At 51.8% G+C, this 17,355-nt stretch overlaps 1 protein-coding gene across 5 annotated transcripts in view; it reads left to right on the top strand.

Annotated features, from left to right (window-relative positions):
• The window catches only part of DLG3 (discs large MAGUK scaffold protein 3), a 79,625-nt gene extending 64,465 nt beyond the window's left edge, over window positions 1-15,160 (top strand). For 3 of the 5 annotated variants that reach the window (XM_062503046.1, XM_062503045.1, XM_062503044.1), the window contains 9 exons: window positions 1,833-2,009; window positions 2,681-2,756; window positions 5,113-5,158; window positions 6,949-6,999; window positions 7,789-7,890; window positions 8,064-8,236; window positions 8,800-8,909; window positions 9,506-9,597; window positions 11,275-15,160. In XM_062503046.1, coding sequence (XP_062359030.1) covers window positions 1,833-2,009; window positions 2,681-2,756; window positions 5,113-5,158; window positions 6,949-6,999; window positions 7,789-7,890; window positions 8,064-8,236; window positions 8,800-8,909; window positions 9,506-9,597; window positions 11,275-11,381 — 934 coding nt within the window. In that variant the 3' untranslated portion in view covers window positions 11,382-15,160. Of the gene's footprint in view, window positions 1-1,832; window positions 2,010-2,680; window positions 2,757-3,346; window positions 3,447-5,112; window positions 5,159-6,195; window positions 6,238-6,948; window positions 7,000-7,788; window positions 7,891-8,063; window positions 8,237-8,799; window positions 8,910-9,505; window positions 9,598-11,274 lie in introns of all 5 variants that reach the window. The other 2 variants (XM_062503042.1, XM_062503043.1) reach the window with 2 other exon arrangements.
• The last annotated feature ends 2,195 nt before the right edge of the window (window positions 15,161-17,355 follow it).

Below are 17,355 nucleotides of genomic sequence, written 5' to 3'. Positions count from 1 at the left end.
CAGGCAGGCATTGTGCCTGGGCACCAGGAGGAAGCCATGAGAGTCCTTGGCACTGCTTCCCTGCCCTGCAGCCAAACCATCTGCTGTCCTGGCTGTGAGTGCTGTGAGCTGGCCTGGGGATAGAGTGGAGCTGTCGTCTGTGCACCCGGAGGAGCACAGAGCCATGGTGGCTCCTGCAGGCCGGCACAGCCAGGGTTCAGGTCTCCTGGAGCATCGTGCCTTGGGGCAGCCATGCCAGCTTTGCAGGTGTCCTGCCCGTGCAGAGGTCTTGCTGTGCCTGTCCTGGGATGCCGGTGGCTGCCGGAGGAGCATGGGCCCTGCACTGCTCTGCAGGGCAGGGTGCATGCAGTGGGCAGGGCTCCTCACAGCCTGCCTGCCTTTGGGAACCGGCCTGACCAGTTCCCCAGGGCCTTGGCCAGCAGCACTGACCTCAGAGCAGCCTGTCAGCCACATGCAGCCTTATCTTTTGGCCTGGAGCTGCCTGCAAGGCTCAGTTACCCCCGGCCAAAGCACCCATTGGTGCTCTGCTGCCAGCTCCAGCCCCGCTGCCCTGCAGAGGAAACAAGCACAAGAGCTGCCCCAGCCCTGAGCAAGCTGGGCAAATAGAACAGATCTGGTGGCTGAATGTCTCTGGATGCATAGGGCAGATTGGGTCTTGTCCCAGAGAGCCCACCCCATGGGGCAGCCTTTCTTCCTGTTCAAGACCCAGCTCCAAGTGCCCTGAAAGGTTTCATAGCCCAGCACTCCCCTGGCAGAAATGCCCTCTAAACTCTGCTGCTCCACAGGGACATGCCACATGATCCCTCACCCCTTCCACTTACAGTGTGCTTTTGTGCTCTCTATGGAGTCCCCACAGTGGAAGGGGGTAATGAGCAGAACAGAGGATGTCACTCCTGCTTGAAGGTTTATTAGGGCCAGGATTAAGCCAGCAGCAAGCCAGTGTTTGCAGTGCCTGGAATCATGCTGGGCTGGGGGCCAGTGGGGCCAGTGTCCCAGGAGCTAATACAGAGGTTGTGCTGCCACTGCTTTTAGTGACTCTTCCCTTTATTTGTCTTTTTGTAAGTTGATGCATCAAAGCAAACACAATTTGTGTGATCTGACATTAGTAAGCTGCAGGTAAAGCCACCAAGAGTAGCTTATGGGTACAGGCTGCAGTGCTGTGTGTGATGTATGTGTGTGGGAAAAGTATTAATGCTCCTCGAGTAAAAAAGTGAAGTCTTTTCTGTAGCTGGTTAGTTTAATTTTGAAGATGATTTTGCACTAAATAAACTGTTCTCAGGGGAAGTGTCTAGGGGTATGAAAATGATCAGTTGTGGAAGCAGATACGTATGCTCTGAGATGCATTCCTCATTCACAGGCTCTGTACATAAATAAAAGCTGTGCTCAATGCCTTGGTGGTCTGGTGATCTCTGCCTGTGCAACCACCCACCAGCAGTGGGGTCTGATGCTCCCCATTCCTTGGCCCCACAGCCACAGAGGGATGGTGGGGAGGGGAGCAGCCCTCCTGAAGGCTGCTGCTGTGGGCCTGAGCTGCTCACTAATCACAGACGCTTTCAGTGCATCTATGGCTCATGTGCATCCTGCCGCTGGGGTCAGTAGTGAGTTCTCTCAGTCCAGCACTGTTGTTCCTGCATTGCACTCTTCGGGGCTTGTGCTGAGCCTGCCAGCCGAGGGATGTGCTGGTGGCTGGCAGGACTGCTGACCTTGGCAGGGTTTGGGGTTAAACTTTTTAAGGTGTGAAGATGTCAGTGCCCTAGGAGGTTGGCATTGCTGCTGTCCTCACTGCCTGGCCATGCCCAGAGAAGGCATCACTCCTCTCTGTTCCTGCACAGAGCCCTGTTTGACTATGACCGGACCCGGGACAGTTGCTTGCCCAGCCAGGGACTCAGCTTCTCCTACGGGGATATCCTGCACGTCATCAACGCCTCTGATGATGAGTGGTGGCAAGCCAGGCTCGTCACACCCCACGGCGAGAGCGAGCAGATTGGGGTCATCCCCAGCAAGAAGAGGTGAGTGTCCATCAGCAGGAGCTGTCACACTTGGTGACCCCAGGACTTCCCCAAACTCTGCAAGTCCTGCAACCCTCGGGGCTCTGCTCAGGCTGGGATCTCCCTGTGGTCCCAGTCCACCTGTGCAGGGTGCAGGGCACCTTGGTTGCAAGCTGGGGGCTGTGTGCAGGTCTCCGTAGGCAGGTTTTCTCCAAAGCTGGGTGAGACTCCAGGTGAGGAGGGGTGTGGTCAACCTCCTCTGTGGTCCCTTTGGGGATGGGGACTTGGTGTTAGCTAGTCTGGGTCTCTGTGTGAGAGCAGAGTCACAGCAGCAAGAGCTGGTCCCTGTGTCCTCTGTTGATCTGCCCAGTTCTGTAGCCAGGTCCTGATGTGAGGTGAGAAGTCACAGAGAGCAGGGGAGCTGGCTGCTGCTGCCTTTAGGTCTGCAAAGACAGTCTTGAGTCTGTCCTCAATCCCTATTGGGAAGGCTGGTTTGGCTCCTTTCCTGCTCCTGGAGACACTGGCCTGGGCTAGACCCTGAGCAGGCAGCTCCACATCTGACTCTCCCTGGGAAGGAGCTTCCATTTGCCAATGGGGCCACCACCCAAGGGTGCCTGGAGCTGCCTGAGGAGCCATGTGGGCAGCACGGAGGGCACATGGATGGGACTAGTGACTCTTTCTCTCCTGATCAGGGTTGAAAAGAAGGAGAGAGCACGGTTGAAAACAGTGAAGTTCCACGCCAGGACTGGCATGATTGAATCCAATAGGGTAAGTGCTTATCTGGGGGTCAGTGGGGCACCTGGAGCTGGTAACTAGTGAGGGCAGGATGAGTCCCAGCAGCAAAAGCTCCTCATAGGGCAGCTCAAGCAATCTCAAGGCAAAGAGCTAAAAGACTGGACCTGCCCCAGGCCCACATCTGCTTGGCACAAACCCTCCATGAATATGCAGTGATTGAGCAGAGGAGCACAGGATGGTGTGAAAGTACTGGGGAAGGACCCATATTTGGAGTGATGGGGTGGCAGAGCTCATGGCTTGGAGCTGCCTGCAGACAGCTGGTGAAGGTAGCTGCCCTCTCACCTCACGAGCAGTGCCTAACATGCCAACAAGCAAGGAAGATCAGGCTGGCTACCCCTGCAGAGCTGCTGATTGCCCCATCAGCTTCCCAGCATCCCTACCCACATGTTTTTTCTCCGTGCTTAATTTTTTTCCTACATTACTGTTCTCATGTAATCTCCATGATTTCCTGTGAGGGTGACTGCCCTGGCACAGTTCCTCATTGTCTCTTCATTTTAATTTTCCCCACATGCATTAAACACCATTGTTTTTTCTGTCCTCCCTTCCATCTCCATGTTCTTCAGTCGATCAAAACGAAACGTAAAAAGAGTTTTCGCCTCTCTCGAAAGTTTCCATTTTACAAGAGCAAAGAGAACCTGGCCCAGGAGAGCAGCGGACAGGAACGTAAGTAGCAGCTGGCCAGAGAGGGCAAGCCTGCACCCCTCAGGTTCCCTGCCCTGAGGGAAGAGATTCAGCTCATTTCCATAGCCAGGGGTCCTGGCACCTGCCTGTATTCAGGTCTGTGCTCCACAGTCCTGCCAGCAGCTAGGGTGAAACTGGAGCTTGAAATGAAAGCAACAGCTGCAGTCTGGCACACTCTTCCTTTCTCTCATGTTCAACGTCTTCATCTTTTCATCCAACTTTAAACCCACCCAACTCCCTGCTCTGCCTCCCCCTGCTCTCCCCACTTTGCTGCAGGCTCTGCTCCCTCCCTCTGCCTGCTTCCCTCCAAGTGAGGGGCTGGCTGCCTCCTGCAGAGCTTCTCCTGTCCCTCTTAGGGCTCAGGGCTTGGGGAAGTCCCAGCTCCATCTTCTATAGAAGTGACTTACAGCTGCATGTTCCCTTTGGAGAGCCCTTCCAGCAGATTAAGCCCTGTGGGCACAGGGAAGCCATGACCCTGCTGCCCACTCATGATTGAGGCACATCTTTGGTAGTTGGCTACAGATGTTGGGGGTCCACAGCTCTCGCCACCCCAGGACTCCCAGTAAAGGCAGGGTGTTTATCTTCTTGCCCCAATGTGGGCAGCACTGGATCTGCTCACCCAACCCCTCCTCCAAATGGTGAGCTGCATCCACTCCTTGGGCAAGAATCCAGGCTGGCAGTGCCCACACCTCTGGAAAGGGGTGGTGGACAAGGCAGAGCTGTGTCTATACCCCAGTGCCAGCACACCAAACACATCCCATCCCCTTTGGGGCTGTCTTGCGTGTCATACAGAGGCAGGAGGTTGCTGCTGGGCCGCTCCAAGGGCTGCCTTCATCCCTCTGCTGCCCATGACAAGCTGCTTCCAGTTTCTGGTGATTTTAGCAGACGACAGCAGAAGCCTCTGGCCCGTGCTGAGGGTTGTCTGTGTGTCTGCCTGTCTCTAGTAGTGCCTGGAAATGGCTGGGCTCCAGTGAGATCCATGCTGAAGCTGGGAGCTCGCTTTTGGCTGCCCTGCAGTGAGATGACACAGCATGGGGATGGGGCAGGCCACTCTCTTTACCTGCCTGCATCACAGACACGCAGCCAGCTCCCTCCCTGTGCTCTGCCACTGTCCATCCCAGCTTGCAGTAGGGAGGTCTCTGGCTCACATTTCCACAGCCTGTGCAAGCACTGTGGTGTGGGGCAGCTGATAAGCACAGGTGTTATAGGACTGTGTGCTGTGCCTGGCCTCAGAGTGGCCAGGCTGTGCCGGGGAAGCACAGAGCCACCGTGGCCTGCCCGTACAATCCACGAGGAGAAACACTTCAACCCCTGTGCCAGCAGCTCAGGGCTGCAACTGCTTGGTGCCCGCCAATGCTGCTGTGGCTGCCCTGCCCTCCCCAGACCCAGGGTGGCCCCTGTGGGCTCTTTGGCAGGGAGAGTGAGCTTAGGGGGCGGAGGTGGTCCAGCCACACAAGGCAAGATGTTGGCAGCTGGCTGATGGTGTCAGCTCTGAAAATATTTAACCTCACTTGCAGTTGCAGCTCTGGGCCATTCTGCACTCCTGTCACTAATGCTGGTCTGGCTCTGTCTCCCCCATCCCTCTGACTTCCCTTTCCTGCGCTGTCTTCTCTCCCCCTCTCCCCCTTCTTGCTGTCTGTGAAATTAGGACTTCCCTGGGTTAAGTGACGATTATTATGGAGCAAAGAACCTGAGTAAGTTGAATTCTGATGTACATTGTTCCCTTTCTGTGGCTGGTGGTGCCTGGGGAGTGGCTGGGCTCTGGCTGGGGCAGCTGTGCTTCCCTGGGTGCGGGGCAGGAGGAGCCCTGGGTGCTGCTCCCCTGCCGGGGACCCCGCGTGTGTCAGTACAGGCTGTGGGGCTTAAGGTGCCACTGCTGCACGTGGGACGGGATGGGGGAGACTGCCTGGGGTTGTTGGCCAAGCCCTAAGTGCCTGCTGCACCTCCTCATCCTCTTATTCCTGCTCCTATCTGGGTTGGTTGTTGCTTTAGCACTCGGAGCCATTGCCATTGTGGGTGGGAAGTGGCCATGATGGTTCTACTAGAAATGGGGTGGGTGACAACATTTTGAGGTGTTCCGACCTTTCTCTGGGTTACCACATATGCAGAATTGCAGAATAATCACAGGAGCCCCATGGTGTTCTCAGCTGGGGCTGAGTTCCCAGCCAAGCTCCACACCCCCAAGCAGTGCAGAGCCTGACCGGGGCAGGCAGCGGCCAGCAAGCCTCTGTGAGGTGGTCGCAGCACTAGGATCAGCCTGAGCAAGCAAAGCCCCAAACTCTGTCCCATTCTGTCACTGTCTTGTCTCTGTACATCCCAGCCTCATCCCCTGAGGTAGGCTCCCCATCCCTGTGCCAGCACAGCCGTGCCCTCCTCTGCCCGCCATGTGCATGCTGCACCTGCTCCCCTACCAGCATTCTCCTCCCTGTGCACTCCGCCTTCCCTCAGCCTGGGAAGCCCAGTGCCTTCACATCTACCAGGCAGGCCCTCCTGGCCTCCATGTCTTCTCCTGGAAGCATCACCCTGCATGGCCCCGGGTTCCCAGCAAAGGGTGAAAGGTGCCGCCCTTGCCCATGTGGCACAGACTCGTCCCAGTGGGTGCTGGGCTGCAGGTTTTTTGGGAGGCCGGCGCTGTCCTGCCCTTGGTCAGTAGTGCTGGGTGACAGCCAGGGTGCCTTCGTGCCTCCTGCCCACGCTCCTTCTGAAGGGGATCTCTCTGGTTGCTTTGCAGAGGGCGTGACATCAAACACCAGTGACAGCGAGAGCAGTTCCAGTAAGTGTGTGCCCACCTGCTCTCCTGCCCCATGTACGTGTGTGTGTCCCTGTATGAGTGTGCATGTTTGGGCACTTCCATCTTGTCTTGTCCCAGTGGCGGTTCTGTTCGGAGGCTGGTCCTTCGTGCTGGTGACACTGAGATGCTGCGGCCAGCTCCCTCCTCTGAGCCAGGGAGAGCAGGAGCCTAGGGACTAGGGGTGAACCTGCCTGTTTCACCGCTCTCTTCTGGCTGCAGGGCTCTGCTCCAAGGCAGGGTGGTGGGTTCCCAGTCCATGATGATCCCCCATCCTTAGTGCCTGCTACAGGAAGCAATGGCCAGAGGCCAGGCCTGTAGCATAGATGGCTCCTGGAGGCCAAGCCTATACAAGAACATGGGATCCAGCTGCAATAGATGCTCCTTTTATCCCCAGAAAGTCCTCTAAATACCTGCAGGGAGGACACTACTTCCCAATGGGCTGTGAGCCTGCAGCGGTGGGGGAGGGGAAGAGGCAGCTTGACCCAGAGCTGGGACATGAATAATTAAAGTGGCTCAAGGGCTCGTAACTGCATGCCCGTCATGCTTCAGATCCGTGGGTGGAGTGATGGGGACAGCCTGGAGTGTCCCCCAGGCTGTGGGAGGCTGAAGGGGCAGGAGCCAGCTCCTCACAGCTGCTGAGGGACTGGAGAGTGGCTGCAAATGCTCACCTACATCCCTCTGGCTCTGTTGCAGAAGGACAAGAGGACACCATCCTATCGTATGAGCCAGTGACACGGCAAGAAAGTAAGTCCTGAGCTGAACTGCCCCATGCCCACTCCAGTGTGGGCACCTGTGTCCCCAGCACAGCCAGGGTGTCCAGTGTGCCCTCCCCTCCTGCCATACCAGCATGGCAATGGGTGGATGCAAGTGGAGTCTCGTGTGTTGCGTGCAGCAGGGGAGCCAGGTGTGCACAGCTTTCCCTGGCCTCGACTGCCCAGTTTGAATCAACAGAAAAGATTTGTGTCGTGGTCTGCAAGACTGAGGGAGAGATCCAGAGCTAAAACCGAGCTGGGCTTTAGTCCTCAGCTGAGACAAGATTGTCCCTTCCTGCCTCAGACCAGGTCCCTGCTGCAGAGCAATACTCCCCCAGCCTGCAGCCTTTAACCCTGCTTGATGCTCAGACCCTGCAGACCCATCGCAGGCTAAATAGTCCCAGCCTCAATGGTCTGTCCTTGCCAGAAGCTGGATCTGACTCGTAGGCTCCCATCACTCCCCCAGCTCCATGGCATCCTCACCCAGCTGTCCTGGTTGCCTGGCTCCTGCCCCAAGCAAGGGAGCAGCTTTGCTGGTCCATGACCCTGGAGACCTGCAGAACCTTCCCTGGGGCCACCCAGATGGTTTGGGTCAAATGGGAAGGACATGTTGACCGTGACCAGGAGGAGATAAACTCTCATGGAGGAGGCGCCTTTGGGTGCCCATGTGAGCAAGAGCACCCACTGCCAGCAGGGAGAGGGCAGGTCGATGCCAAAAGTGGCAGTAAGGTCAGCTGCCCACAGCGCACATGGGACCTCAGTTTGTGGCTCTTGATTGCAGTTCACTATGCGAGGCCGGTGATCATCCTGGGGCCGACAAAGGACCGAATTAACGATGACCTCATCTCTGAATTCCCACACAAATTTGGTTCCTGCGTGCCCCGTAAGTCTCAGTCAGCGCTCAGCACCCTGCTGGAGGGAGGGGGGCGTAGTGGCTCTGCTCCTTGCAGGGTCTTGCCTGGGGCATGGGGAGGGGCTGGGAGCACAGGTGGGTTTTGTCCCTCCTGGTTGTCATGTGTCACTCTGGGGTCACTCTTGGTGCCCACTCTCCTCCAGACACCACCAGGCCTCGGCGCGAGAACGAGGTGGACGGCCAGGACTACCACTTTGTCGTATCCCGGGAACAGATGGAGAAAGACATCCAGGACAACAAGTTCATAGAGGCTGGGCAGTTCAATGACAATCTCTATGGGACCAGCATCCAGTCAGTGCGAGCGGTGGCAGAGAGGGTGAGTGTCAGGTGGAATTCCTGGGACTGGCATCCAGCCTGAACCCACACGCATTCAGCAGTTCCCCTCCTTTCCCCATGGTGTTAATCAAGGGCTGTAACCACATTAAGCAAGCATGGCACAATCCTCTCTTCCCTCCAGAGTCCTGCCAACCCATGTGTCTGCTTTTCTCAGCAGCTGTGTTACTCTACCTCAGCGTGGTATCTCTCTCATCCAAACTCCATCCAAACTGGCACTGGTGGCCCAGCCTTTTGCTCAGGAGCTCACAGGACAGAGATACCTGGATGCCCTCAAAGCAGCAGCATTCCTCTGGAGGAGTCCTGGAGTTACCCAGGGCTTGTAAATAGTTACACATGTCCAGACAAAGATTAAGTTCCTTTGCATTATTGCTGTCCTGCCCTGAGCAAGCAGAAATGTGAGGCCATTGGGAGCTGACTTCTGTCTCAGGAGTGGGGTTTCATTTCTGTGGCTCCTCCCTTTTCAAGCACATATGTGTGAGCAAGCTGTTTCCCACACAGCGTAGACTGTGTGGGTAGGTCTGATCCTGTTTGTCTCCTTTCCAGGGGAAGCACTGCATCCTGGATGTCTCTGGCAATGCTATCAAGAGGTTGCGACAAGCACAACTTTATCCCATTGCCATTTTCATCAAACCAAAATCCATTGAAGCCCTCATGTAAGTGCAGCACTGTGTTCTGTGCCCCTCCAGCTGCTTGTCCTGCTGCTCCAGGCCCTGCGTAGTGCAGGCTGGAAAGGATGTGAGTGCTAAGCTTGCAACTCCTCTGAGCAGCAGCAGTAGAGTATATTATCTGTGAGGAGATTCAACAGCTTGAGACTGACCCTGAGATCAGAAGAAATTCTGTTGGCGCCAAGGTGCCTGGGAGTCAGAAGGGCCAAATTGCTTCTCAAGTCAGAAGGGGTCAAATTGCTTATTTCTATGTTTTATGAAGATGAGAAAACCTAGGCAAGCAGGGAGACTTCTGCAGCAGTCTCACAAATTTAAGGGATTGTCTGAATTTGAATTCCCTTCCATGCTATGGTGAAGGGGGGGTGGGGTAGGTGGCAGTGGGAAGAACTGGTGGAAGTTGAAATGAAGTGCCAAGGCAGCCTGGAGTCTGTGGGGAAGGGCCCTGCCTTTGGGAGCTGTGTCCTGCACTGCTTCCATTCCTGTGAGCAGAGGATTCCTAGGCACCCTGGTTCTGTGGGTTATTTTTGCTTCTGTTCATTGCTGAGAAAAAGAGTTAAAAAGTTTCTATTTTTTGTGCGTGGCAGGGAGATGAACCGGAGACAGACATACGAACAGGCCAACAAAGTCTTTGACAAAGCCATGAAACTTGAGCAAGAGTTTGGAGAATATTTTACAGGTGAGTGTCCTGAGCAGGCTTGTATCTGATTTACTTCATTTTTCCATCCTGCAGCTGTGACCTCTCTACCAGCACTGTCCTACTACAGGGTCATGGGAAAATGTCCAGCTTCATCAAAGCAAAAAAGAAATGGCACTTTGCCAGAAGGGCTCTGCAAGGGGACTGCTCCAAGATCAGTGGATAGGAGTAAACCAGTCACAGAGGAGGAGACAAGTTGTCAGGCAGGATTTTCTGAGTTTCTGAAAGCTTATCACCAACTTCAACAATAATAAAAAATCTAAAATTCCCCGAGCAGGGGCAGCACAGGGTTTCAGGGTGCTACAAGTCTACAGGAAGTAAACTCCCTGCGTGGGAGAAAAGGGGAGCATTTTCAAAGAGGGAAAAGAGATGTTTCTAAAGAGGAAAGATAAAAAATTAGTGACCTAAATGATGGAGATAGTCCTGAGTTATTACAGAACTACTGAAAAAAACTGGAAGTTTGGCTTGCTTCCTGAGTAGTCTTTGCTCAAGAGCCATTCGGGTTGCTGACACTTTGTGCCTGCTGAGATGAGCTGCTCATGACACAGGCATCCTTGTGTATTAAGGAACTAATGTTTGTAACATGATTAATTCTGGAAAACCACAGGAAGGTGAAGAGGCAGAGAAACTGGTCTTCCATCTTTTCTCCAGTGCAATAGCTGTTTCTTCTTAACCTAAGGAATGATAATGTTGCCAAACTGTGTATTAGCCACCTAACAGCTACTGGGAAAAACCCCAAGCAGGATGTTTTCCAAAAATTGATTTCAGCTGGGCAAATATTTGGGTACAACCACAGCGAGCTTTCCCCAGACCTCCTGTCCTGGGCAGCAGCTCCAGAGCTACTGGGTGTTCCTCGAGGAAGACATGCCACAGTTTTTCAGGCTCTCAACATGCCACTGTGCACTTGGAGGGCGAGTTTGATGTTGACCCGTGAAAAAGGAATGCTATTGGCTGAAATGTGTTGAAAGAACTGGGTAATGGCCAGAGAGATGGTCACTGTCACAGGTTCTGTGCCAGCAACTTAGAATGGAGGGAACAGAGATGCTGGAGGATGGTCCTGGCTGAGTTACAGGCTGGCTTACCAGAAAGCTTTGGCCCTTCTCACATCTTGCTGTGATGTAAGCAGCACAGTGAAGTGCCTCGTGCTGTGTCTGTGCTAAGCAGCAAGACTGGGCAGGAGTTGCTGCTGGGAGCACACTGGCCTTTCCCAGCCTGAGAGCTCTGTGCTCCCACCCTGCAGCACAGGAAGCAGCAAACATGAGGAGCCAGAAGGAAAACCAGAGGGAAGGGACAAAGCCGGCACCTCGGGCAGGTGCTTGGTGCACCCCGTGAGCTGCCCCAGCCCTGCCTTCCCTCGCTCTGGTCAGTGCAGCCATGGCAGTGCCAGCCCCAGCACTGTGCCTGACACAGTTTGCAAAGCTGATTAGCAGCCTGGTGTGGAGACCCAGCCAGCCTGCACACAGCCAGGGCTCTGCCAGCCGGGATCAGCACTGGCTAATCCCTGCCGAGGTGCTGCTTTAACCCTGTGTGTCACTGGGCCCATGGCAGCTCCTCTGACACCACCTGGTTCAGTCCCTTTGGGGCAGCAGGAAGGCTCTCCCATAACTCATGGCAGTGCTGCCTGGTGCTCAAGGTCTTGCCTGTTCTCTCCTCTTCCAGCCATCGTACAAGGAGACTCTCTTGAAGAAATTTACAGCAAAATCAAACAGATCATTGAGGACCAGTCTGGGCACTACATCTGGGTCCCATCCCCAGAGAAACTCTGAAGTTGTCTCCCACCTGCTTCCCTGTGAGCAGAAGATCTTTGAAGTCCCACCCATCCAAGCCCTCTTCCCCGAGGGGGAGGGATATGAAAACTATTCCTGCTCCCTTTTTTTAGATCGTTGCAAAATTGAGTTTTCTAGTCCTGTTTCTTTTGTTGGGATGAACTCATATCATTCATCGTGTGACTGTTCCCACCATTCCTGCATGGACCTTCCCACTGCTCCATTAGAGACAGATGAGAACCCATTCAAGGTCGTTTTTTTATTATTATTATTATTATTATATTATTATTATTATTAACTAAACAAAGAATCAAGATGGGAGGAGGTGGCTAAGGACTAATGTAAGAAAACAAGTGAAACAATGGACTCAGAACACATGAGCTGGTATCAGAGCTCCAGGGGCATTTTTCCAAGTGTGACTGTCTAGCAGCTCTGAACAGTGCAACAGACGGGCAGCAGAAAGCATTTTATTTATCTGTATATGTAATTTATATATAATATAGAGGAGAGATATTATATATATATTATATATATATATATATATGTATGTGGACTAGGAAATCTGGGGGACCTCTCTGAAAAGGTACTGTGTTATTGCAAGGTTCTTTCAGTTCCTCTGTCCCAACCACTTGGCATAGGGAGTCCACTTGGACAGGAAGAGCTCAGAACGGTACCAGGGGCTTTGGAAACTTCTCCCGTCCAGGCCAGTTCCTGCAGCCACCCTGGGTCTGAGACAGGGCAGAGACTGATACTGCCTGTGCAGGAGGGACCAGAGCAAGGAGCAGCAGCTGGCCTGAGAGAGGCTGGGAGACAGAGACTGAGCAGGTGGCTGCGGAGCAAGAGAATGGATGATACTACATATTAAATTGCACATTGTTTTACACACCACCTTATGTGTTTGCATGAGAGGTTTCCTTTTGGTTCTATTTTTTTAAGCTGATTTTAAACCAAAACCATATTGTGTTGTTGTGTTGGCTTTTATTATTATTATTATTATTATTATTATTATTATTATTACATTTTTCTCTTGTTAATTATGAACTGAATGGGTATAAAATCCTGTTTTTTAACTTATTTTTTAAGCTGGCTCTATTGTAAATAGAATCTAGATCTGTGGTGTTTAGTTAAGAAATACTTTACTGGCCACATGGAAAAAATGTACTCACTGTCCTGTGTTGCTGTGAAAACCCTGGGATGTTGGACTGGCCCTGTACCTGTGGGTGCAGGTGGAATGACCCATTCTGGCTTGTGGCAGCACTCTGGCATTCCCTTCTGCATTAGCCACGGGCAGGAAAAGCCCCCAGCTGTGCCTTGGATGGACACTCATATTTTCCAGATCAGTAACAGGACTGAAAAACTTCCTCTCTTCCCTGCTCCATGCCGAGTTCCCAGCCATGCTGTGTGCAGTGCTGAGGGTGGCTGTCCTTCCAGCAGAGGTGACTGTGTGGCCACCTTGCCTGGCTCTGTCTCTGACATCTCTGTGCGAATCCTGTGGCTGAAGCTGGGTTCTGCTGCCTCCCCCAAGCCACCCCAAAGCCCTGAAGTGGTGCCCCAGCTGGCAGGCAGAGAGGCAGGGGGTGCAGAGCTGCCCCATCCGCTGGGCACTGGCATTTTTCAAGAGAGGTGACTATTGGCACCAAAACACTTGGCCCTAAGATGAGACATGGCTGCCTTTGAGGACACTTTGGCTTTTGTGCTTGAGTGGGGCTCCAGTGTGGGAGCACACCCTTGTGTGGAGCTGGGACACTCACATGGCCTTGGAGGAGCGTGTGCTGGGTACTCAGAGTTCAGGTCCGAGTGCTCCCACCTTACAGAGAGCTGTTCACACAGTGCCACACCCCACGGCACAGCAGGTCACTGTCCAAGCACCACCAGGTAAGTCTCCCTCCTCCCCCTGTTTGGCAGGGACAAGCTGCAGTCCCCTCTTCCCGTGGTGATGGTTCTCAGTGTGTCAGTCAGTGCCTGGCACACAGGTCACAGCTGTCAGCATCAGCCAGAGCTGCTCTAGGACTGTCCATGTGCTGCCTGGGAAGAAGTTTCCCTTTGCCCATCCTGCATCCCAAGAAGCCCTGCAGAGACTGAGCAGCTTCTAGGGCCAGAAGCAGGAGAGATGCAGCCGTGAGCATGGTGGAGGGCAGAAGGATTCTGCTGTCCGTGGGACCGACCCTAAAGGAGCACACAGAATTTTGGCAATGGATTCCTATCAGGCATCCAGCCCCCTGTCCCGCTGGTCCTGCTCCAGCTGCTATAAGTGTCGGTCCCTGAAGAAGTGGAGTAAGTGAAACAAAAGTCCTTAAGGTGCTAGTCACACATTCCTATCTTTTTTTGTCTTTTTTTTCCCTTTTTTTTTTTCTGTTTTTTCCTAATAGCCTGTCTCCCTCTATCAAGTCAGGTGGAGAAAAAGATGATGTACTCCATGGCATAGCTGACAGTACTGAATCGATCATGACTACAGTAGTTGGTTAACAGTGTTTCTTCCAAGGAGACATATATTTTTAATAAACAGAGAGTTGCAAAGAACTCTTGTCTTTGAGACCTTCTTGTAGAGTCCTTCATTGTGTACCAGATCTGGTTTTTTTTTGGTGCTGATGTTAGCAACTCTTGATATGGTGTCTCTATGGCAAACTGAAGTGTTGACAGTGGTTTAGGGGAAAAGAATGCCTTTTTTAATATAAAAGGTGGTGCCTGAGAACTTGCCTAGTGGAAAAAGAAATTTATGTTTTTAATAGAAAATAAAAGAAAGCAAGTGGGCTTATTTAGAGCTGTAACTCAGCCACTGAAAAGTACTTTTGGTTGGGTTGTTTTAACCCAGGTTAAGTCTGGCCTGATGACACAACATCATAAGTGTATTTTGGATTATGGCTTGAATTGTGGGGCGTTTGCTTTACAAATAATAGGGTTCATGTGCGGCTACATAATTGTTCTTGTACTGGATATAAAGACAACATAGCAAATACATAGTCCAGCTAATATAGAGCTTTTTACAGTTTTAACATGCTGTTTAAATATCAGAAGTTGTAAAGACAACTAGTATAATTTTTAATACCTTCAAATGCAAGGAAAAGGAGCGTTCCCTGGAAGACAGATGTGGTTAAAAGAGTGTCACGGTGCTTTTGTGCCTGAATCTGCTTTGTCATTTAGCTGAGCTGACAGAAGGGTGAAGGGGTTTGGTTTTTAAATACTAATTTTCTTTTTTACTTTCAAACTGCACAGAAGAAAGCAAATTGAGATTTCAGGGGAACAAGGATGTTGTACGAACTGAGCATGGGCGTACAGTTTGCTGACTGTTCAGTTTGTGAAGCTCACTGGACAAATTAAAAACCTTTTAGGAACTCCTTTAACTGATGAGATCAACAGCCTGCTGGTGGTGGTTGTCCACAAAACACAGGAAGATTAAGCAGTTGCTAAGCAGATCTGATGCTAGAATTACCACTCTCAAAAAATCAAACTGTTTGCTTGCATAATGACAGATTTGGAGTCATGGCTGAAGCAGCACAGAAGCATTGTCTGCTGCTGGCTGCCCCAGCACTGCCAGGCTGCTCTGCCCAGCCCGGAGTTAGTTCCAGTTTGGGGCTGCAGACACCTCTCCTGTGGCAAACCATGATGTGTCCTGAGCTTATGTGTCACCCCCATCTGCTGTGACAGGGAAACATTCAGGTTCCAAGGAGGAGATGAACACGGGGTTATGCTCTCAAATAAACCCCATCACTCCTGTAAGGCAGAACAACCTCTGGTAGTGAAAGCAGCATGTGAAGGGAAAGAGGGTGGCACGGAGAACGAACTTGCACTGTTAAAGCTGTAACCACACACTTTCCTGGCTAAGTTGCTCTGCCGACCAGGATGTTTGCAAAGTCATGGCCCAGAGAATAGCAGACCATTGTCATGATAATGGTCCTGATGTCTAGTTGTGAAATGTAGGAGCTGGTTCTTTTCTCTCACAAGATGTTCTGCTACAGGTGCCTGCAACAGGCATGAAACTAATCTGCCCTAAGACACTTCTAGAAAATTAGACTGTAAGCTGCTTGTGCTCTAGAGAAACATGTCTTCTGTCTGCAGCTCTGGGTAATTAGCTGTCTAAGCTAAGCAGAAGAGCACAGGTTGTGCTGTGAGGCTACTGGAAGAAGGGTTTTAAAGGAATGTAATTACAATTTTCTCAAACATTTTTTCCCCATTGATAGAGCTGTCTTAGATACGTCCATTGTTGCTAATGATGCTTGGCAGCATAATCTTCAAGAACTGCTGTTCTTTGCTTTCCTCAGGCTGTCACAGCAGGATTCATGGCACTGAAGCATCTGCTGTGAAGCAGGTAGTTATCATGTCAAAGATGTCTCTTTCCTTCAAGAATTCTTGGGTACACCTTGACCTTCAATGCTTATTTATAGCCCTTGCCTCCAAAATGAGGGTCATTTGTTTACCTTTAGGGGTTTTATCCATGAGGAAAAACATTACACGTACATATTGTTAGAGTCAATCAGTGCAGCACCTCTGAATGGTACAAGCACGTGGGAGCACTTATGGGACTTGCAATACCTGGTTGGGGCCACATTTGACTCAGCACAGGCGTGACTGTGGAATTTCCTCCCCTAGTTCCAGTGCACTACTTGACAAAAGCTTTGCCCAATCCTCTAATGAGCTTCAGCCCTCTGCCAGTTACCTTGATTTCTGATTACTGTGACCACTTCTAAGTGTTAGTGGCCAGGCCAGCCCTCTTCCTTTCCTGCCTCTCCCAAATGCTCAGTGCAGCCACAACACTGGGAGCAAAGCTCTTCCCACACTGTCTGGTGGAAGGTGCACCCTCAGTGGAGAGCTGCTAGAGAAGCCCTGCTCCTGCTGCAGGTGCCTCTGGGTGAGAGGTGGTAGAAGGGGCTCCGGGGCTCAGCAGCTCACCTGGTATCCTCTGCCCTGCCCCATTGCCAGACTTCTCAGCAAGGACGTTTTTCACAGGGCAGAGTCCCTGCAGCCACAATCCCATCAACCCCAGGTGGTCGTTTAGAATCACCCTCTCTCTGGACCCATTCTCTATTTCACGCTGCAATTCCCTTGTGCCTCTGCACTGCTGCTTCTCCCCAGAAAGTGAAGTTACCAGATTAGGGAGAAAAGGGACATAAAACACCGGCTGGGGAAGAGGGGGAAGTTTGTGACCTCCTGCCCCGGACGATCCATTTGTGCTCTCCGAAGCAGGGAGGACTCTGCAGTACAGAACATGTGTCCGGCACACCCTGGAGCTCCCACAATGATGTGTAAATGGGAAACTACTGCTGCAATGCCACCCTCTGGAGCCGTCTGTGCACATCCAGGGATGAGCACACAGACTCTCTGAGCTGAAAGAAAACGGGCATCAATTAAAAGATAAGAATGGGGGAGGAATGAACAGCTCTGTATTTTTTTTTACAGATGTTGCTGGTGTAGAAAGATTTAGAAACCAGAGTCACTCTCGATGGGCTACTGAATTGTAAAGCAGCATTTAGCCTGGCAAAATAACCTGGACCAGTCTGCATCTGCACCAGCAAACACCTGCAAAGGTGTGATTGCACACAAATTACTACTGGGGATGGCCACTGGAAATGCAGCTAATTACAGTCTGATTCAACTAGGAGAGGAATTCTTGCCCTACTTAAATTCTTTGGTCAATACTAAGCCTGGAATAAAATGTACTGTGTAAAAATGTGAAGAAATGAGTACAATCAGCAGAGTCTGAAATTCATCTGATCCAGGCTCTTCAGTGCTGTCTGTAGCATAAAAGAAATCAAACTGAGTATCTCCATGGAAAAAAAATCAAACTATTCTGGCTGTAGGCAAACCCATATTTAGTGCTTGCTGCTTCTGTGGCTATAGAAACTAGCTGTTCTCACCAGGTACAGTGTGACACCTTTACATGTTCATGTGTGTGTGGAAGTTGGAACTGAGCAGTAATTAAAGCCAGCCTGGCAGGCTCCAAGATACTGCAGGCAGAATGGATACCTTCAAGTTTGTG

This window comes from Cinclus cinclus, chromosome 15, assembly GCF_963662255.1.
Source record: "Cinclus cinclus chromosome 15, bCinCin1.1, whole genome shotgun sequence".
NCBI classification, from domain to species: Eukaryota; Metazoa; Chordata; class Aves; order Passeriformes; family Cinclidae; genus Cinclus; species Cinclus cinclus.
This window is presented reverse-complemented; position numbering and strand designations above follow the sequence as displayed.